General features: G+C 54.9%; 2 protein-coding genes across 2 annotated transcripts in view; one reads left to right on the forward strand and one right to left on the reverse strand.

The window, feature by feature from the left end:
* Positions 1 to 6,126: 6,126 nt before the first annotated feature.
* On the forward strand, positions 6,127 to 8,524 carry MARCKSL1 (MARCKS like 1). The gene is made up of 2 exons (XM_080800963.1): positions 6,127 to 6,409; positions 7,236 to 8,524. The coding sequence occupies exons 1-2, from the start codon at positions 6,323 to 6,325 to the stop codon at positions 7,746 to 7,748; spliced, it is 600 nt and encodes a 199-aa protein (XP_080657089.1). The 5' UTR covers positions 6,127 to 6,322; the 3' UTR covers positions 7,749 to 8,524.
* Positions 8,525 to 8,718: 194 nt separating this feature from the next.
* Positions 8,719 to 17,005, reverse strand: part of HDAC1 (histone deacetylase 1) — a 34,885-nt gene continuing 26,598 nt past the window's right edge. Inside the window, exons 4-14 of the mRNA XM_080800962.1 lie at positions 16,429 to 16,503; positions 14,928 to 15,066; positions 14,328 to 14,469; positions 13,194 to 13,286; positions 11,900 to 12,008; positions 11,678 to 11,818; positions 10,853 to 10,961; positions 10,628 to 10,758; positions 10,197 to 10,349; positions 9,629 to 9,677; positions 8,719 to 9,353 (exon numbers count right to left, since the gene is read on the reverse strand). Of these exons, the coding sequence (XP_080657088.1) occupies positions 9,326 to 9,353; positions 9,629 to 9,677; positions 10,197 to 10,349; positions 10,628 to 10,758; positions 10,853 to 10,961; positions 11,678 to 11,818; positions 11,900 to 12,008; positions 13,194 to 13,286; positions 14,328 to 14,469; positions 14,928 to 15,066; positions 16,429 to 16,503 (1,169 nt within the window). The 3' untranslated portion in view covers positions 8,719 to 9,325. The remainder of the gene's footprint in view (positions 9,354 to 9,628; positions 9,678 to 10,196; positions 10,350 to 10,627; positions 10,759 to 10,852; positions 10,962 to 11,677; positions 11,819 to 11,899; positions 12,009 to 13,193; positions 13,287 to 14,327; positions 14,470 to 14,927; positions 15,067 to 16,428; positions 16,504 to 17,005) is intronic.

Consider the following 17,005-nt stretch of genomic DNA (forward strand, 5'->3'; position numbering starts at 1 on the left):
CGTGTTCAAAGGCCCTGAGGCAGGGGAAGCTCAACACTCTGAGGAGCTGAAAAGCCAGTAGAGTCAAAGTCCAGTGAGCCAGAGAAAAAAAGAGGAGATAGGCAGCAAGCTTCATTTCTCTGAGGCTTGACCTGGAGCGCTCAGGGAGGGCCACCAGCATATCAGGACGCCAGTGTAGACAGGAGGGAAGGAGAATTTGAGGAGAGGCTCAGAGGGGACAGACAGATGTATCAGAGGGGGACTTCCTAGCATGTCTTTCTAGGAAAAGTCACTAAGAGAAGATCCCAATGGGACACTTCTTGGGTTGCAGGAAGAGAGGGTGAGAATCCTCAGGGTTCTGGGGAGGGACAGACTCCTTTACCGTATGAGGAATTGATTGAGCCAAATAAATCTCCCTCTGAATAATTCGGTATCCTTAGAACAGCCCGGGGGGTCCTTCTACCACTGCCCCCAGAAGAATGTTGAGGGAGGGGGTGCAAGGTGGTCTCAGGGGGCTCCTGGCCGCCTGCCTCCTCCTCCCCCCAGGCCCGGAAGGGAATGGGCACATTGTTGAATGCCAAGTTGGTGCCGTCTTCTTGCCTAGCATTTCACTCGGTCGCACCTGCGAATGTTGCTGGCTGCTTCCCTTCTGCTCTGTGCCTCAGGGGATGGGTAGAAGGGCTTCACTTGCTGGCACCGGCTCATTTACTGCACAATTACCCCAGGCCTGGCTATTATCATTCCCACTTTGCGGATGAGGACACTGAGGCTCAGAGCAGGCCTCCAGCCACACAGCTAGGACATGATGCTTCGTCACTACAATTGCCTCAACCCTAAAACACCCCACTGAACCCTTGTCACAGCCTCAAGTGGCACTCAGTGTCCTCATTTTATGGGGTGCGCCTTGGGAGGCCAGGTGAAGGGAGGGGTCACAAAGCTGCAAGGTGGGACCAGATCATTTGGAGGAAGAGGCTGAATGGGAGAAGTGAGGGGTCCGAACAGTGTGGAGAGGAAGGGGTGCGACTGGGGACTGGAGGCGGACAGGGTTTCAGTTTCCCTTTTAAAGGGACTCCCCCCGAAGAGGGGAATTTTGGTTGGAAAGTTGTAAGCGATCCACATTCCACCCCTTCAGCTGCCTCTTCCCCGGTGGCACCCAGGATCTGAACAGAAACTGAAAGTTGGGAAGAGGGGAGGGAAGGGGGAAGGGAGAGGCTCGGGCAGCCCAGGGCACCCGGGTTGAATTTCTGGTGACTTCATCAAGCCTGGGGAAGATAGGCAGGTGAGCTGATGACACACCCCTTGGCTATTGGGGAAATTGAGCCCCAGAGAGTCAGCTCAGTTAGTGACTGGGCCCTGGCCAGGTTACACAACCACCCCACCCCACCACCATGCACGCACACGTGCACACACACACACACGCTCTCGTTCGCAGAGACCAAGGGAAGAGGGAGGGCAAGGAAGAAATAAGAGGACTGACTGGACTAAAAATTGGAAAGGGAACCTACAGAATCCCTGTCCCTGTGATTTGGTGACCAGTTGGATGGGGGGGGCGGGTCCCTGTGAAGAGCCGCTAAGGTGCCCCGGGATCCAGTCCCAGGTTCAAAGCCCATGACTGGCAGAGAGGCTGCAGACCTGGGTGCTACTGACAACCAGACCAGAACCCGATGTTCCAGGATGCCGAGGAGTCGAGTTCCTGGGGTCCCGAGCCCGTGGCCGCCTGGCCTCTCCCTGCTGACCCCCTCTGTGCTCCTCACGGATCCCTCTGTGAATGCCTCTCCTGCTCTTCTGCTCCACTGCTAGGAGATCCTGAAAACCACTCCCTAGTTCTGACCTCGTCCCCTGCTACTCGCAGAAACACCGCACCCCCCAGGTTCGTTTCCTCCTCCACAGACAGGAACAATGAGGGGACACATCTCAGCAGGTCATGAGATAAGGTATGGAAAGCAGCTGGCACAGAGCTCGGCCTGCAATTGGCAGGTAAACAACACTAGCAACAACGATTACTGTCCTCGGTGGTCATTCCTGCCTTTTCAGAACTCTCCCCAGTGGTCGAGGATCTCCATGATTCTGGGCTCCCCCTCTCTGCTGGCTCCCTCCCAGACTCCTTCCCCAGGCTCCCCCCTACCCTCCCACCCCCCCTTCTGCTGCTGTGCCTGCAGTGGGAATGTTCCTCATGGGCCCAGGACCTTCCTGGGTGACCCACACATAGCTTGGCTCCCCTTTCCTTCATCTGGCAGCATCCAGAGGCCCAGATTTCCTGGGGTCACTTCTGACTTAAAACCTAGGTCTATTGTCCTTGTGAGGTCACTAGCCAGACTTTGGGGCCCGGCCTTTGGCTCAGGAAACACGATCCGATGGCGAGTCTATGCACTGCCTCCTGGATGTGCTCCCGAATGCTCCCCGGGCACTGCAGACTCAACAAGGCTCAATTCAGCAAGCCCCTCCCCCCAAACCCGTTCTCCTTCCCTCCATTTTCGCGTCTCAGTCCACGGATTCACTTGGCCAGATGTCACCCACAACAGAAATGCGGGTGACAACCTGGCCACTCCCTTCTCCCCACCCCCCACCACCACCCGGGTCCCAACCCTGCAGCCAGCCAGTCACGGAGTCCTAGGGATCCTGTCTCCAGATTAGGCCTGTCTCTCCATCTCTACCCCTACACAGACCTGTCGCTGTCCCCACTTTGTCCTGCTCTAAACTTTTCCTCCATCCGTTCTCCATTCATGTGCCCCTCCATCGTGCAGCTGACAGGGCCCTTAGCCGACCCTGGTCTGGCTTTTGTTCTCCCCTTAAGGCACTGCCAGTCTCTCCCCCTAGATGGGAAACCCCTGGGGGCAGGGCCCCGAGTGACTCACAGCTGGTGCTCTGCCACTTGTGAGCAGAAGGAGGAACTCTCAACTTTGTGAGTATGAATCATGGAGCCCAACTTGTCACTGTACAGAGCAGCAAACTGAGGCCCAAGGAGAGACGACCGGCTCTCCGTTACAGAGCAGGAGGAGGCTGACCTGGGGCCAGAACTAAGGGCTTTTGGTCCAGCCGATGCTCCCCAGAAGGAGATGGGGTGGTCGGGACTGGGTAGCAGGCCTTGCCAAGTCACCATTACTGAGCACTCCATTGGGACCAAGCCATTCTCTGATGTCTCTTCCTCTCTCCGGGCCGCGCAAGTGCTGGTCCCTGGCAAGAAAGGCCCAGCCCCCATCTCTGACTAGTCATGGCCCACTCACAGGTCACCTCGCATCTAATCTGATCCCCACCGCAGGGCCCCCTCAGAGACCTTGAAGGGCACCTGAACCTCCTTTATGGGGCCGTGTTCTCTTCTGTCTTCCTCCCACCTTCAGCCCCACACTGTGGCTCTCCTGAGGTCCTGGGCTTCCTTCCTGCCAAGGAAACACATTCCCTCCCACCCAGGAGGCTAGGAGCATCTCAGACCAGGGACAGGGGCTGAGGCCTCACCAGAGAGAACTGGGACACGTGGGGGGTTACTGTGAAAACATGGGGGTTCTAGTCTCTACGGCTGCCCTTCCCCGGTCCCTCCCAGGGTTACCCTGTCCCTTCCATCCTCCTTTCCCGGCCACTCTGTCCTAGCAGCCTTGGTGACCCACTAAGGCACACGCAGCTGACAAACAGCAAATTGCTACTTTCTCATCCACACACTCCTATTCTCTCACACAGCCGCACACACTCAGAGTCATACACCCAATCACAGGCAGACACTGTCACCAACACACAATCTCAAGGACAGGCAGGCACACACCCAAAAAATCTTAGAGGAGCCAAGAGTCACCAAGCCTCTCTCTCACAGCCTGAATACACACAGCTGACAAAGATGCAAACTCACACAACCACAAACGTGCACACCTGGTCACACACACACACACAAAGTCTCTCACACACAGACAGATACAGAGCGATACACAGTCACACACAGGGAGAAACAGACACACACAGTTGCACATGGGCCCCTGGAGACACAGAACAATGGGCGCATTGTCTGGACTAGCAGCAGCTGGGGAGGAAGGAGCCACAGTGTGGACGGAGGAGGCCGTGGGGGCCGCTGTATCACCGCCCTCACCCCCACAGCATCCTAAGCGTCTTGCCTCTTCCAGAAGCCAGATGCTGCTGGGACCTGGGTTTACCGAGGGACTGGGCTCCCCGACGACCCTTCCCCAGCCTCCAGCGATGGCTGGTGGGAGAGGCAGAGCTCCCCTGTGGCCCAGGCTCCCTCTGGGGCTCTGGAAACTCAGGGTCCTTTAGTTCTGATGTTCCTCTCTCCTCCTGGGATTTGCCTGTCAGCCCCTCAGGGCAGAGCCTGGAAGTCTGGACGCTTGGGATCTGCTCCTAACCTCTGACCCCAAACCCTCCAGGACTCACACAGCCTCCGTCTGAGCCCTGCCAGCCGGTGCGGGCAGCGCCTGGCAGCATTGTGGGCTCCCTATTGTGGTCGAGACAGAGATGCAGGTCACGAAGTCCATCCCTTAGTGGCAGTGGGTGAAGGCACCGTTCTGTCTGTGAGCGGCTGTGGGGCATGGTGGCCCTCCTATCCCAAAGCTGGTTCTTCTCACCTCCCACTCTGACCAGGCAGTCCCAGATCTCAATGGAGAATTTTTCCAGGGGCTTCCTCACTGTCCCCACCTCATTTTAGTAGGTCTTTCCAAACCCCTTCTCACCCTCAATTACTAGCATCTGCTGTGTGTCCTTTAACATGTCTCTTTCCCTTTCTGAACTTCAGTGTCCCAGTCTGAAAAGTGGTGGTGGTGGGGGGGGTGCTGTTATTGAGTCTCCTGTAGCTTCGGAGTAGGGGTGAAGCTGGAGGTTACAGGGGTGAGCGCTGAATGTAGATGCCACCTCAGCCCTCCTCCGCCCCTCTGTGGTCAGATCTGTGGGGAGTTCCTGATTTCTCAGGCCCTGGGGTGTCTCCACACCTCACAGCCTCAGGCCTCCCAGGAGGCCTTACCCGTAGGAGGGAAGGAGGGAGGGAGGGAGGGACGTGCTGAGCTGTCCAGGACACAGCCTTGCTTTTGCAACACTTTCCTTCCTCCAGCCCCCATCCTCTTCCTCCTGGGGGCTGAGGGCAGGCAACCGGACACACACATCCGGGGCCAGTCAGGGCTCTGGGGTTCCCACAGACCTGTCCATACCAGGGGAAGGGGAAGGGGAAGTGGCAGGGGACTGGGGCTGGAGGGTCTCCCTGACTCTCAGGGGGGGCAGGAGGCTGGGCTGGGCAGCCCTGGGGGCTGTCCTCAAGGGGCTGTCCCAGGAGCCTTGGTGATGTCCCACCTCTCCACTGGAGTGTTTGAAGTTTTGTTGAATACAAGTCTGGAGTTCCTCTGCCTGCTTGGGGAGCCCTGAGGTGGGGGATAGGTTATGTCAACGTCTCTGAGCCTCAGACTCTCCAGCTTTCACATGGGGATGGGGAAGCCCTTCAAGGTCGCAGGACCTCCCTAGCCGGGGCTTTGTAACGGGCCCAGGCTGAGGGCAGGAGGGACAGAGGTGAGCTGTTCTGTGGGGGCTCCCTGTGACTGGCTGCTAAGGGACTGGGAGGAGAGAGGAGGGATGGGCCTCACCAATTTGACCAGTGACTCCGCGGTGGGCCAGACCCCCCATGCTAACCGGGGCAGGCAGGCAGGGACGTGGGTGGGACCTGTGACGGGTCTCCAGGCCTGAGGGGGTGCAGATCATCCCCGCGCGGGGCCCCGCGGCTTCTATGACCGCATTCTCCGGAGCATAACTCAGGATCAGCCCTCTGACGAGTCTGGGCATGTGAGCCCTTCGAAGAGTTCTAGGGGGAGACTGACAGGGGCTGTCAGTGCAGAACTACGGCGTTGGGGGCTGCTCCAGGTGCTGGGGCGTCCATCCTGGGGGGTGGGCGGTAAGAGGAGAGAGTGATTGCTTTCCCTTTCCTCTAGAAGCCCCCCTCTGGCCAGCTCGCTTAACGACCCGCCTCTCCCCTTCCCACGTTGGACCCCACCCGTCCGGGGTAGGCTAGTGGGCTGGGGGTACCAGACCGCTGGCGTCGCCCACTGCGCCAGTGGAGCCCGGGACCTGAGCCCGCCTCTGCTCCTCGATTGGGCGCTCATTTAAATGTCCGGCCCCGCCCCGAGGTCTGGGCGCCTATATAAGGCGGCTCGGCGGGCGGCGGGCGGCATTCTGGCGCGGAGCGGTGGCGGGCGCAGCTAGCGGGTCGGGCGCCGAGAGGGGGTGCAGCTCGGTTTCCCACCCCCCCGATACCCCTCCCCCTCAGGCTCGAGCCCCACCCCTCCGCCGGCCAGGCCGACCCGGCCGAACTATCCCCTGCGGCGCGAGCCCGGGGCGGTCCCGGGCGCCCCCCAGCAGACCCCCCATCATGGGCAGCCAGAGCTCCAAGGCTCCCCGGGGCGACGTGACCGCCGAGGAGGCAGCAGGCGCTTCCCCTGCTAAGGCCAACGGACAGGTGGGTGCGCTCGGCACGGCCCGACCTGGCCCCCACCTCCAGCACCTCGCCCCCTCTGGGGCCCTGGGCCGGGGCCGCGCGCTTTGTCCGGCCCGGGACACGAGGCGCCCCCTCCCCCGCCCGGTCCCTTTGTTCTCGGCGCCGCAGCCCCCGCGGGCGAAGCGAGGGGAGGGGCGGGGAGGGGGCGCCGGCCCGGCCCCGCCGCCTTCTTTGTTTGCGGCCCCGGCCCCCGGCGCTGCCCCCGGCCGCCCCGAGTGCCACTCGGGGAACAAAGGCGCTGCCGGGCCGCGCCAAGGGGGCGCCCAGGGGCCGCGGGGCGGGTTCCCGGGGGGGAGGGCATTCCACCCGCAGACCCGACCTCGGTGGCTCACGGCCTTTTTTTAGTGGGGAGTCGAGATGTGGGGAGAGCTGGGTGGGGGGCCGCTTGCACAAAGCGGGAGGCTGGGAAAATGGGCCGTCCAGGTGGGGAGAAGAGCGCCCCGTGGCGGCTTCCCGCCCGATGTCGGCTTGTTGGGCTCGCCCGCCTGCCGGGGATCGGCGGCGGCGAGCGGGTCCCCGCCGAATGGAGAGCGCGCCCCGGGGGAGGTGGGTGGGGGGCCACGGGACCCCAGCGCCTCCTGCCGGCCGCGGCCTCTGCGCGCTCGGCCCCCGCGCGCTCGCGAGGAGAGGAGGGAGATGTTTGACGGGATCCCTGTGTGGGTGAGGCTACAAGCAGCCTCCCGGGTTGCAGAAGAATCGGGATCCCATTGCCTAGAAGAGGTCCGCGGCGGGCTGGGGGAGGAGGGGTAGAGCCCTGGCCCTTATTGCTGTCTCCTCTGCCCTGCAGGAGAATGGCCACGTGAAAAGCAATGGAGACTTATCCCCCAAGGGTGAAGGGGAGTCGCCCCCCGTGAACGGAACAGAGGAGGCAGCCGGGGCCACGGGCGATGCCATCGAGCCAGCACCTCCTAGCCAGGGCGCTGAGGTCAAGGGGGATGCCCCCGCCAAGGAGACCCCCAAGAAGAAGAAGAAATTCTCTTTCAAGAAGCCTTTCAAATTGAGTGGTCTGTCCTTCAAGAGAAATCGGAAGGAGGGTGGGGGTGATTCGTCTGCCTCCTCACCCACCGAGGAAGAGCAGGAGCAGGGGGAGATCGGTGCCTGCGGCGAGGAAGGCACAGCCCAGGAAGGGAAAGCTGTTGCCACCCCTGAGAGCCAGGAGCCCCAGGCCAAGGGGGCAGAGGCTAGTGCTGCCTCCAAGGGAGGAGACACAGAAGAGGAGGCAGGGCCCCAGGCTGCAGAGCCGTCCACCCCCTCGGGGCCGGAGAGTGGCCCTACACCTGCCTGCGAGCAGAAGGAGTAGCTGGGTGGGGGCAGGTGGGTGATCTCTAAGCTGCAAAAACTGTGCTGTCCTTGTGAGGTCACTGCCTGGACCTGGTGCCCTGGCTGCCTTCCTGTGCCCAGAAAGGAAGGGGCTGTTGCCCCCTCCCAGCCACGTGCCCTCTCCTTTTCCCTCCTGTGGATTCTCCCATCATCCATCTGGCCTTCCTCTTAAGGCCGGTTGAAGATGGTCCCTTGCAGTTTCCCAAGTTAGGTTAGTGATGTGAAATTCTCCTGCCCCTGGCCCTACCTCTCCTGTCCCCACCCCTGAAGAAGGCAATTGCTGGTTTTCTTCCCCAGTTCTTTTCCAAGTAGGTTTTGTTTACTCTACTCCCCAAATCCCTGAGCCAGATGTGGGGTGCCTACACTCCCAAACCCTGAGTGTCCAGCCTTCCCCCCTGTTGAGTTTTTAGTCTCTTGTGCCGTGCCTAGTGGCACCTGGGCTGGGGAGGACACTGCCCCTGTCTAGGTTTTTATAAATGTCTTACTCAAGTTCAAACCTCCAGCTTGTGAATCGACTGTGTCTCTTTTTTGACTTGGTAAGCAAGTATTAGGCTTTGGGGTGTGGGGGGGAGGTCTGTAATGTGAAACAACTTCTTGTTGTCTTTTTTTCCCCCTCCCATTGTTGTAAATAACTTTTAATGGCCAAATCCCAGATTTGTACTTTTTTTTTTTTTCTAACTGCTAAAACCATTCTCTTCCACCTGGTTTTACTGTAACATTTGGAGAAGGAATAAATGTCGTCCCTTTAGTAGTGCTTTTTAATGAGTGGTCTTCTGGGGGTAGGGCAAGAAGATCGGTTAACCTCTCAACCCTTGAGGCGGGGATTAAGGTGAGGGTTAAGTCTGTGGGGTTGTTACGTTGTTCAGGGAGTTGCCCAGGTTCTCATGGACACCAGAAGGGCACGGAAGTGGAGTGGAAATCAACCCAGGGACACTGCTAGGACACAAACTCAGGAGGATGTAGAAATGTACCATTTTATTACAAAGATTCTCACGAAAATGAAAATAGTATCTCAAAAAGGATACTAGACCACCAATCTCCACCTGCAGAATTGGGCAAGGATAGAGGGCAGGCAGTGTGAGTTCCTTGGCTCACATGGGGCTAGTGGGGAAGGTATAACAGAACCAACCTAAAAATGGCTGATGTTACCTTAAGGAGCCTGATTTGGGCAGGGGGCGAGGGGTGTCTCTGAAGACCCAGCCACTCCTAGAATGCTCAATAAGGGCACCTCTCCAAAGCTACTAAGCAGGCACTTGGCATTTCAGGATTTTGTCCTATGGCTGCTTAAAAGTATGCCTTCCAGACCCGGCACCCTTTATGGTTCAAAAGTAATAACTGGGGAAGGCTGGATGGCAGCAAGGCAGCCACAGCCACTAGAAAAGCTCACTCATAACATGTGCCCTGGGCTCAGGGCCCTGGTTCCTGTCTAGTCCCTGGGGATATTTATATTTAATATATATTTATATAAATACACAGAGAAATAGAAAATATAAAATCTGAGGGCTTGTGGGAAGAAGGTGGGGAACTTGGCAGGAAGCCAGAACTGGAGAGGTCTGCTCAGGCCAACTTGACCTCCTCCTTGACCCTGTGGAGAGAGCAGAGACTGGCATGAGATAACGCACCCCAGAGGCCTTGAGGCAAAAACATGGGGACAATGACTTCTATAGGACCCCAGCTGCCCAGGTGACTGCTGAGGGCTGGGGCTTCCTAGCTCTGCCTAGAACTGCAGAGACAGACAGACTGGTCCCTGAAAGAGGTCTTTGTAAGCTGCACCAGCTGTCCCTGTGCCTCCCCTCAGCGTAGTGGACAAAGGGGCTGGTGCTCCAATGGTGGGGAGATGGCTGAGAGCTCCTTCCTCACCCTTTGGCTTCTTGCTTCTCCTCCTTGGTTTTCTCCTCTTCTATGACTTCTAGAACATAAGAGTGCAGGGATGACCAAGGGCTCCCCTCCAGAAAGACCCATGGAATCTTTACTTAGCCTAAAACCCCTTCCCCAACACTACAGCTCACTGGACATACAAAAGAGAGAAAAGCCCATCCCAGGCCCTCCCACTGAGCCCTGTTGAGAACAAACAGGTCTGACCGGTTTCCCAGCCTGCTAATGCCTGAACCTGGTGGGTGGAGGCAGCCCCCTGGGAAACTGGGGTGAAGTGCTGGGAAAAGGGCTTGGGTGGTATGTGAGAGCCACACTCCTGACCCCGGGGAGCCCAGGCATGTCCCTGGCTCCAGAGCCTGGCAGGGCTCTCAATCAGCCAGTGGAGATGACAAATCGAGTTTCGTTCTGTGGGGCCTGCTACTTTTGGGAGCTGAGGCAGAACCCGGCAGAAGGCAGGGCCCAAGTCGGCTCTCTCTTCCCAATGCTCTACATAGCTACATCCTCCTCTCTGGTCTGGGGCTCAAGACCCAAGGCTGGGCGGACCCAAACCCACCTTTCTTCTCTTCTGGGTCTTTCTCTTTTTCATCTTCAGTTTTGACTCTCTTGGCTTTTTTGAAGTTGGAAGAGTTCTTGCGACCGCCCTCTCCCTCCTCATCAGAGTCCGAGAACTCTTCCTCGCAGGCAATTCGTTTGTCAGAAGAACAGACTGGGAGGCAATGCGGAATGTGGGTGAGACAGCAGGAGGTGAGCTTGACCTCAGGGTCTGTGCCCGGTGCTTCCCAGTGTGCCCTCTAAGAGACGCCAAGGGAAGGGGAGACCACGAAGAGAGGAAGGAAACTCAAGGAGTCCCTAAATTGTTCCAAGTCCTAGCACTTGGGTTTCCCAACAGATGGCTAGCTTGAGAGGAATGCAGAACTAACAGTGGTGGGAAGTCAGAGCTACCTACTGAGTGGGAAGGCACCGGCCATGGGGTCTGGGTCTTACTCGAGATGCGCTTGTCAGGATCTTCTTCATCCTCGTCGCCACTCTCCTCAGGAATGGCGTCCTCAGGAATCACCTGCATTTGGACCCCCGGTGCGTGGGGCAGCATTCTCAGGTTCTCAAACAGTCGCTGTCTATGGCCAATGGTAGAGAGGGTGGCTGGGCTCTGGTTAGGGACAAACCAGAGCCTGGAATGTTCAGTCAGGGGGTGTCTGGGGATATACTCACTTGATCTTCTCCAGGTATTCATTGGTATTCTGGTTGGTCATATTGGAAGGACTGATGTGAAGTTTGAAATCTGGTCCAAAGTATTCGAAGTAGTCGTTGTACGGAAGCTCTAATTGGGGCAGGAGGTTAAGAGTCAAGAGACCTGGCTACCATGGGACCCTGAGAAAAGCATTTGTAGGTTTATCTGGAACTGTCAGTCCAACCATCTAACAGACTACTTGGGTACTTTATAAGGTTTCAGTCTTTTTTTTTTTGGAAAAGGTTTTTTTTTTTTTTAAGATTTTTATTTATTTAATTTGACAGAGATCACAAGTAGGCAGAGAGACAGGCAGAGGGAGGAGGAAGCAGGCTCCCTGCTGAGCAGAGAGCCCGATGCGGGGCTCGATCCCAGGACCTTGGGATCATGACCTGAGCCGAAGGCAGAGGCTTTAACCCGCTGAGCCACCCAGGCGCCCCGGTTTCAGTCTTTTTAATGCCGTTCTCCACAATGAGAAGGCACAAGCCCCTGGTTTAGAAAAACTTAGGCAATGCTCACTGGGAGCACGTCCTCAATGACTACCCCAGTTCCTATATGGAGTAGAAATTCCAAAGCTATAAATAACCACTGATAATTTTGTCTAGACCAGAAGCAAAAGGGAGATTGGACAGTGTCAAAAAAGGACTCAGGAAAAACTGATGGTCGGACAATCACAAGTGGATAGGCAGGATAATCAATGACTAGTATCAGAAGAGGAGGGGCCACATGGCCAACGGGAAAGGGCTCGTGAACTTGAAGACATCTGAGCTCCAGCTCTGCCCCACCCAACCTGGCCCTGGAGCTATTACCATTCGGGATCTCCGTGTCCAGGGCCACTGCTGTTTCGTATGTCCAGCAGCGGGCCACGTTACGGATGGTGTAGCCGCCTCCTCCCAGCATCAGCATAGGCAGGTTGAAGCTCTTCACGAACTCCACACACTTGGCATGCCCTTTGGTGGGAGAAAGGGGTGCTGGGTTACAGGAGCACCCTGCAGGACCTGCCCACCCATCCCTATGCTACACGGTCTCACCTTTGATGGTCAGATTGAAGCAACCTAACCGATCCCCAGACAGGGAGTCAGAACCACACTGTAAGACAACCGCACTGGGCTGGAACATCTCCATCACTTTAGATATGACCTAAAAGGACACATCCTAGTCACCACTGGCTTTAAGAAAAGTTATGTGACGCTCGGGGCTGCAAAGGGTGGTGCAGTCCTTCTGCCCCCTATCATTCAACCCCACTTTTGCACTCTCCCTCATGCTGGGTGGTAAAGAGGGAACATCGGTCTGGGGCTCTTGTTTCCCTACTTGGGATTTCAGTTTTCCAATTTGAAAGGCTCTCCAAGATCCTTCTAGCTCTAGGAATGCTGAATCTAGAAGAGCCTCTTCATCTTTCCCTCAGTCTTTCCCTTCTTTTTTTTCACTGCCCCAACTCCAGTGCCACTTCTGACCCTGAGCTGCATCTGCCCTACACCTCGGTCCTACAGACTTTGAACCTCATATCGTGAGGGAGGGCTCACTTTTGTCTTTCACTTTCTGACAAGATTTTGACGTTACCAGGACAAAGACCATACTTTGGGCTTCGCTGTCACCCCTACTATGCAGCATACAGTAGGCACTTGACTACCTGAAATTTTATGTTAATTACTCCAGTAATGGTTCCTTGTAGCTTGCAGGCAAAGATTTAACTCCTCAGCTTGGCATTCAAGGCTCCCTTTGAAATACCAACCCCAACATACATTTCCTACCACATATTCCAACAGTCCTCCCACCCATCACAGTGGCCTACACACAGCTACGTACTGGCACCTTTGTGCTTCTGCTAGTGCTGTCTCCCCTGCTGAACGCCATCCCGCCCTCCAGCCTCCACCTCCTGCTTCACATGGACAAATCCTCATTTTTCAGAGTCCAGCTCAAATATCACCACCTCTATGAAATCGGCTCTGACTACCCTTGCCCCAGCCCAGGCAGTGGTTTTTCTCCCACTCTTCTGTTCATCCTGCAAAAACAGTAATGACCACACACTCATGTGTGTGCCTGCCTCCCACGACATAGACTGTGAGGTCTTCAAGGGCATGATTCATGTCTTAGATAGTCTTGTCTCCAGCAGAGGGCCCGACCCACAGAAGGCACCAATAAATACTTGGATGAATTTCGTTCCTCTAGCCAAGCACACAGCATACGAGCCACGGTCAAAACACATCTCCTTTCCCGACCAGCTTCTCAGGGAGGGAGAGGTTCCTGACGTATGCTGGGGGTGCTCTGCTACCCCTCCCTTAGACTAAGCCCAACTGCAGCCCGGGTGGTGGATAAGCCACTTACCGGCTTGAAAATGGCCTCATAGGACTCGTCATCGATCCCATCTCGGAGCGGGTAGTTAACAGCATAATACTTGCCTTTGCCAGCCCCAATATCCTAATCAAGAGAGACATTAGAGTAAAACTGAAAGATGAAGCTAGGAAGAAGTTCAAGGATGGGGGCTGGAAGGCTAAAGACAGGCAGTGGTTCTAAGAGCGAAAATGGGGCCTGTGAGCTGAGCCAGGGACAGAACAGGGGCCTCTTGGTTAATACCATCCCTCTCACAGGGAAGTCTAGCTCACACCTCTGGGCATACCACTGAGCTTGTGCTCAGCCTGAGAACTCTTCATGGAGCCAGAGATAGACCATCCTACCCCACAGCACAAGACCTCCACCTTTGGACTGACTCAGAGCTGCCGGTGGCTGGGTCATAGAAATCACACCCACCCTGGGACAACCTTTTCCTCCCCAGAGAAGGTAGAAGAGTTCTTTAAAATTGTAAATACCCACTTATTCAAATGCTTGCCATCGCAAACAAATGAATTACTGCCACTTTTTCACCAGAGGGCTACCGCATGCCATAGGGCTGGTTTCATCCTCATGTTAACAGAAGCAGATACAACAGTTCAGTGAGTTCGCTTCTGAGGACTCTTATCCTGAGGTCTACTGACGGGCTTCACTAAGGGGAGGTGTCTAATTAACTATTCAGTATCAGATACAAAAGATTTCCTACACTTTCCTAGGAAGAGAGTCCATAGCTTTCAGTCAGGTGATCAAAGGGGAAGGTTAAGAACCCTTGAGATGGTCCATAAGGGTCCCAATTCCTAGCCCCCGGGAGAGAACCTGATGTTTTTGTTTTTGAACCTGATGTTTCTAGCCTAAAATTCAAGTCATATGGGACATCTGAGTAGTGTAATGTAACTTAGTTATGGCCTGGAGGGACCTGTCACGCGACCCCTATCCCTCCCAACCCTTTGGGCCCCATCGTTCCCTTCCTCCAGAATAAGGGAGGGAAGGAGACCCGAGCAGGTACCCTACGCTGGGGTATGGCGTTCTGAATGGCAGAAGAGGCAGGAAGTGGTTTCTGGTGACATGAGATAGGAGAGTTAGAGCTGGCAGCTGAGGGTGAGCTAGTAGGCCCCTGAAGGGAGTTCTCACCCGTAGGTCCCCAGTTCCTGGGAAGTACTCTCCGTATTTATGAAAGGACACAGTCATGACCCGGTCTGTGGTATAGAAGGCCTCTTCCACGCCATCGCCGTGGTGAATATCAATGTCAATATACAGCACCCTCTGGTGATACCTAGGATCAGAAGGGGGTCAGGGGTCTGGGGGCTCTCTGGGAATGGGACGCGCCAAGGGCGCCAGGTCCCAGCTTACCGGGCTGGCTGCCTCCCTCAGGTATCTCTAAGCACCAGAGACGTGGAAACTGGCTGAAGGAAGGTGGAAGAGCGGCAGGGTGTCTCCAGAGGCCTGACCAAGCCGACCAAGTCCGATCTTCCTACTCTACAGCCAGGGTCAACTCCAGCCACACAGGGACACTCTGGAGGCAGGATCTGAGCAGCGCCTGCCCCTGATCTTGCCGTGGGCTCAGATCAAACCAGGACCCCGTCAAGGAGAGGATGGCCAGAGACACTCACTGAACACATCCTAGCCAGCACACCGCTAGGAAAAGCAAACTAGGGAGGCAAGCCCGGGGGAGAGGGAAGTGGGAACCTGGCCTAAGGAGCTCCTGCAAGAGACAAGGCCAGGCAGGCATACTTTAGCAGTTCCAGGATGGCCAAGACGATATCATTGACGTAACAGAAGCCAGATGCCTCAGACTTCTTTGCATGATGCAGGCCCCCGGCCCAATTCACAGCGATGTCCGTCTGTTGCTTATTAAGTTTCACAGCACTCGCTGGGTGTGGGAGAGTGAACGCAAGGCTGTTAGCAAGCCATTCTCCCCCTTTCCCCAAGAAGCCCAGGAAACCCGGTGAGAGGTGGGACCTATTCGACAAAGGGACTGTATGATCCAAGGGCCAGTCCTCTCCCTCCCTCCCTCCCTCCCTCTTCCAGCAGGGAGTAGATATGATGCTGGCTACTCTCAACAACTTTTTCCCAAACGGAGGGTGGTAACCCATCAGTAAGCCTTAGAGCTGGTTTAGTGGGTCGTGACTAGTGTGTGTGTATTAAACAAAACAAACTAGGATAAAATAACAGTAAAAGTAACCACTCTCCTGTAAAACTGGCTTCAGAGCGAGAACGTGTGTGCGCAACCTTGACTGCGAGTGTAAATGTATTTCTTACTGGGGTTCATGGTCAAAAAACGGTGAAGATACTAGAGGTATTAGGAGTTCAAAGTACAAACAGGCCCAGAAGTGAGAGAAATACACACTTGTGTATTCAGGTGCGTGTACGGCAGTGAAACCACAACAGCAATAAAAACATGGAACGAGCCAAGTGATCCAATAAAAGGGGACTGATTATATATCAACCAAAGTTGGCCCATAATGTGCAATAATCACGTAGCCACTAGGCATTATGCTATAGACTATGTGAGCTAAAGAACTTTTAAAGATTTACTAAGTAAAAGATGCAGACACAAAACTATATGCATGTGACACATTTTTGTAAAATACAGACATATATGTTACATCCAGATATATACACACGGAAAAAAGAATGGATGTACAAACACCAAAATGGTAATAACAATTATTCACGGACAGCATGATTGTGGGCAATTTTTTCCTGAGATGATCTGAGATGATATTGGGAGCCGAGTGAAAGGGGAGAGGACAGAAAACAATGATCATAGGAAAATAAATATTTGTTAAGAAAGGGTTTAGAGTAATCATAGAGGTAATCTAGGAGTTAATAATGGAAGTGGGAGATATGTGGGGAGTATTTCTGACCTCTAAAGGTGATTACTATGGTCTTTTGTAAGACACAGATGATGACACTTCCCATTTTTATAGCACTTTGCAGTTTGCAAACTGCTTCTATGTACAGCATCTCCACAACTCCACGCGGTCTGCAGGGAATTCCAGTGTGTAAGATCTCTTGGTAGGAGAGAACAGTCAAGGACACCCATCAGTACCATGTCAGAGACTGAACCTGGGCTGGGACTAAACCAGAGGGTATTTTAAAGACCTAAGGTAAAAACTCACAGGACCATTTTACGGGGTCACCAATCCGCCCTACTGGGACAGCGGCCCAAAAGGCAGACCTCACTAGTACAACCCAGCACAGGCCACGAGGAGGGAATTATATTCCTTACCCACAGAGCCACCAGTAGATAATTGACAGAACTCAAACAGGCCATCAAATACCGGACAGTCCTCACCGACGTTGACTTAAAAGACATAAGACAAAGGTTAGTTTCCAAAATTCCTTTGGTTTTTGTTTACATATTTATGAGTCTATGGGGGCGGGGTGGGGGAGGGAATATAGAATTTGGGTTCAGGAGGCTTGGGTTCTAGTCCAGGCTCTATCTCTTACTGGTTTTGTGATTGGGTCAAATATTTAACTTCCCAGAGCTTTGGCTCATTACCTTTAACTAGCAATCATGATACCTGCCTCACCTAACCACTGAGAAGATGAACAGAAATCTTTATGGGGAAGAGCATAGCCAGTGAGTACTTAGAAAATGCTGGCTCTTTCCTTGAGGGAGAAAAGCGGAGCTGCTTATTCCTGGGTTTGTTCCGGATCTCTCTCCAGCTGACCAACAAGGCAGGGAAGAACTGAGACCTGTGTAACCGTCATTCACTGAATGCTTAACAGTGTGCCAGACGCTGTGCTAAAGGCTTTAAACTCCTTATGCCCCTCATCCTCACGTAACCTTCTCCTTCTGACCT

Source organism: Martes martes (assembly GCF_963455335.1).
Source record: "Martes martes genome assembly, chromosome: 4".
Classification (NCBI taxonomy): domain Eukaryota; kingdom Metazoa; phylum Chordata; class Mammalia; order Carnivora; family Mustelidae; genus Martes; species Martes martes.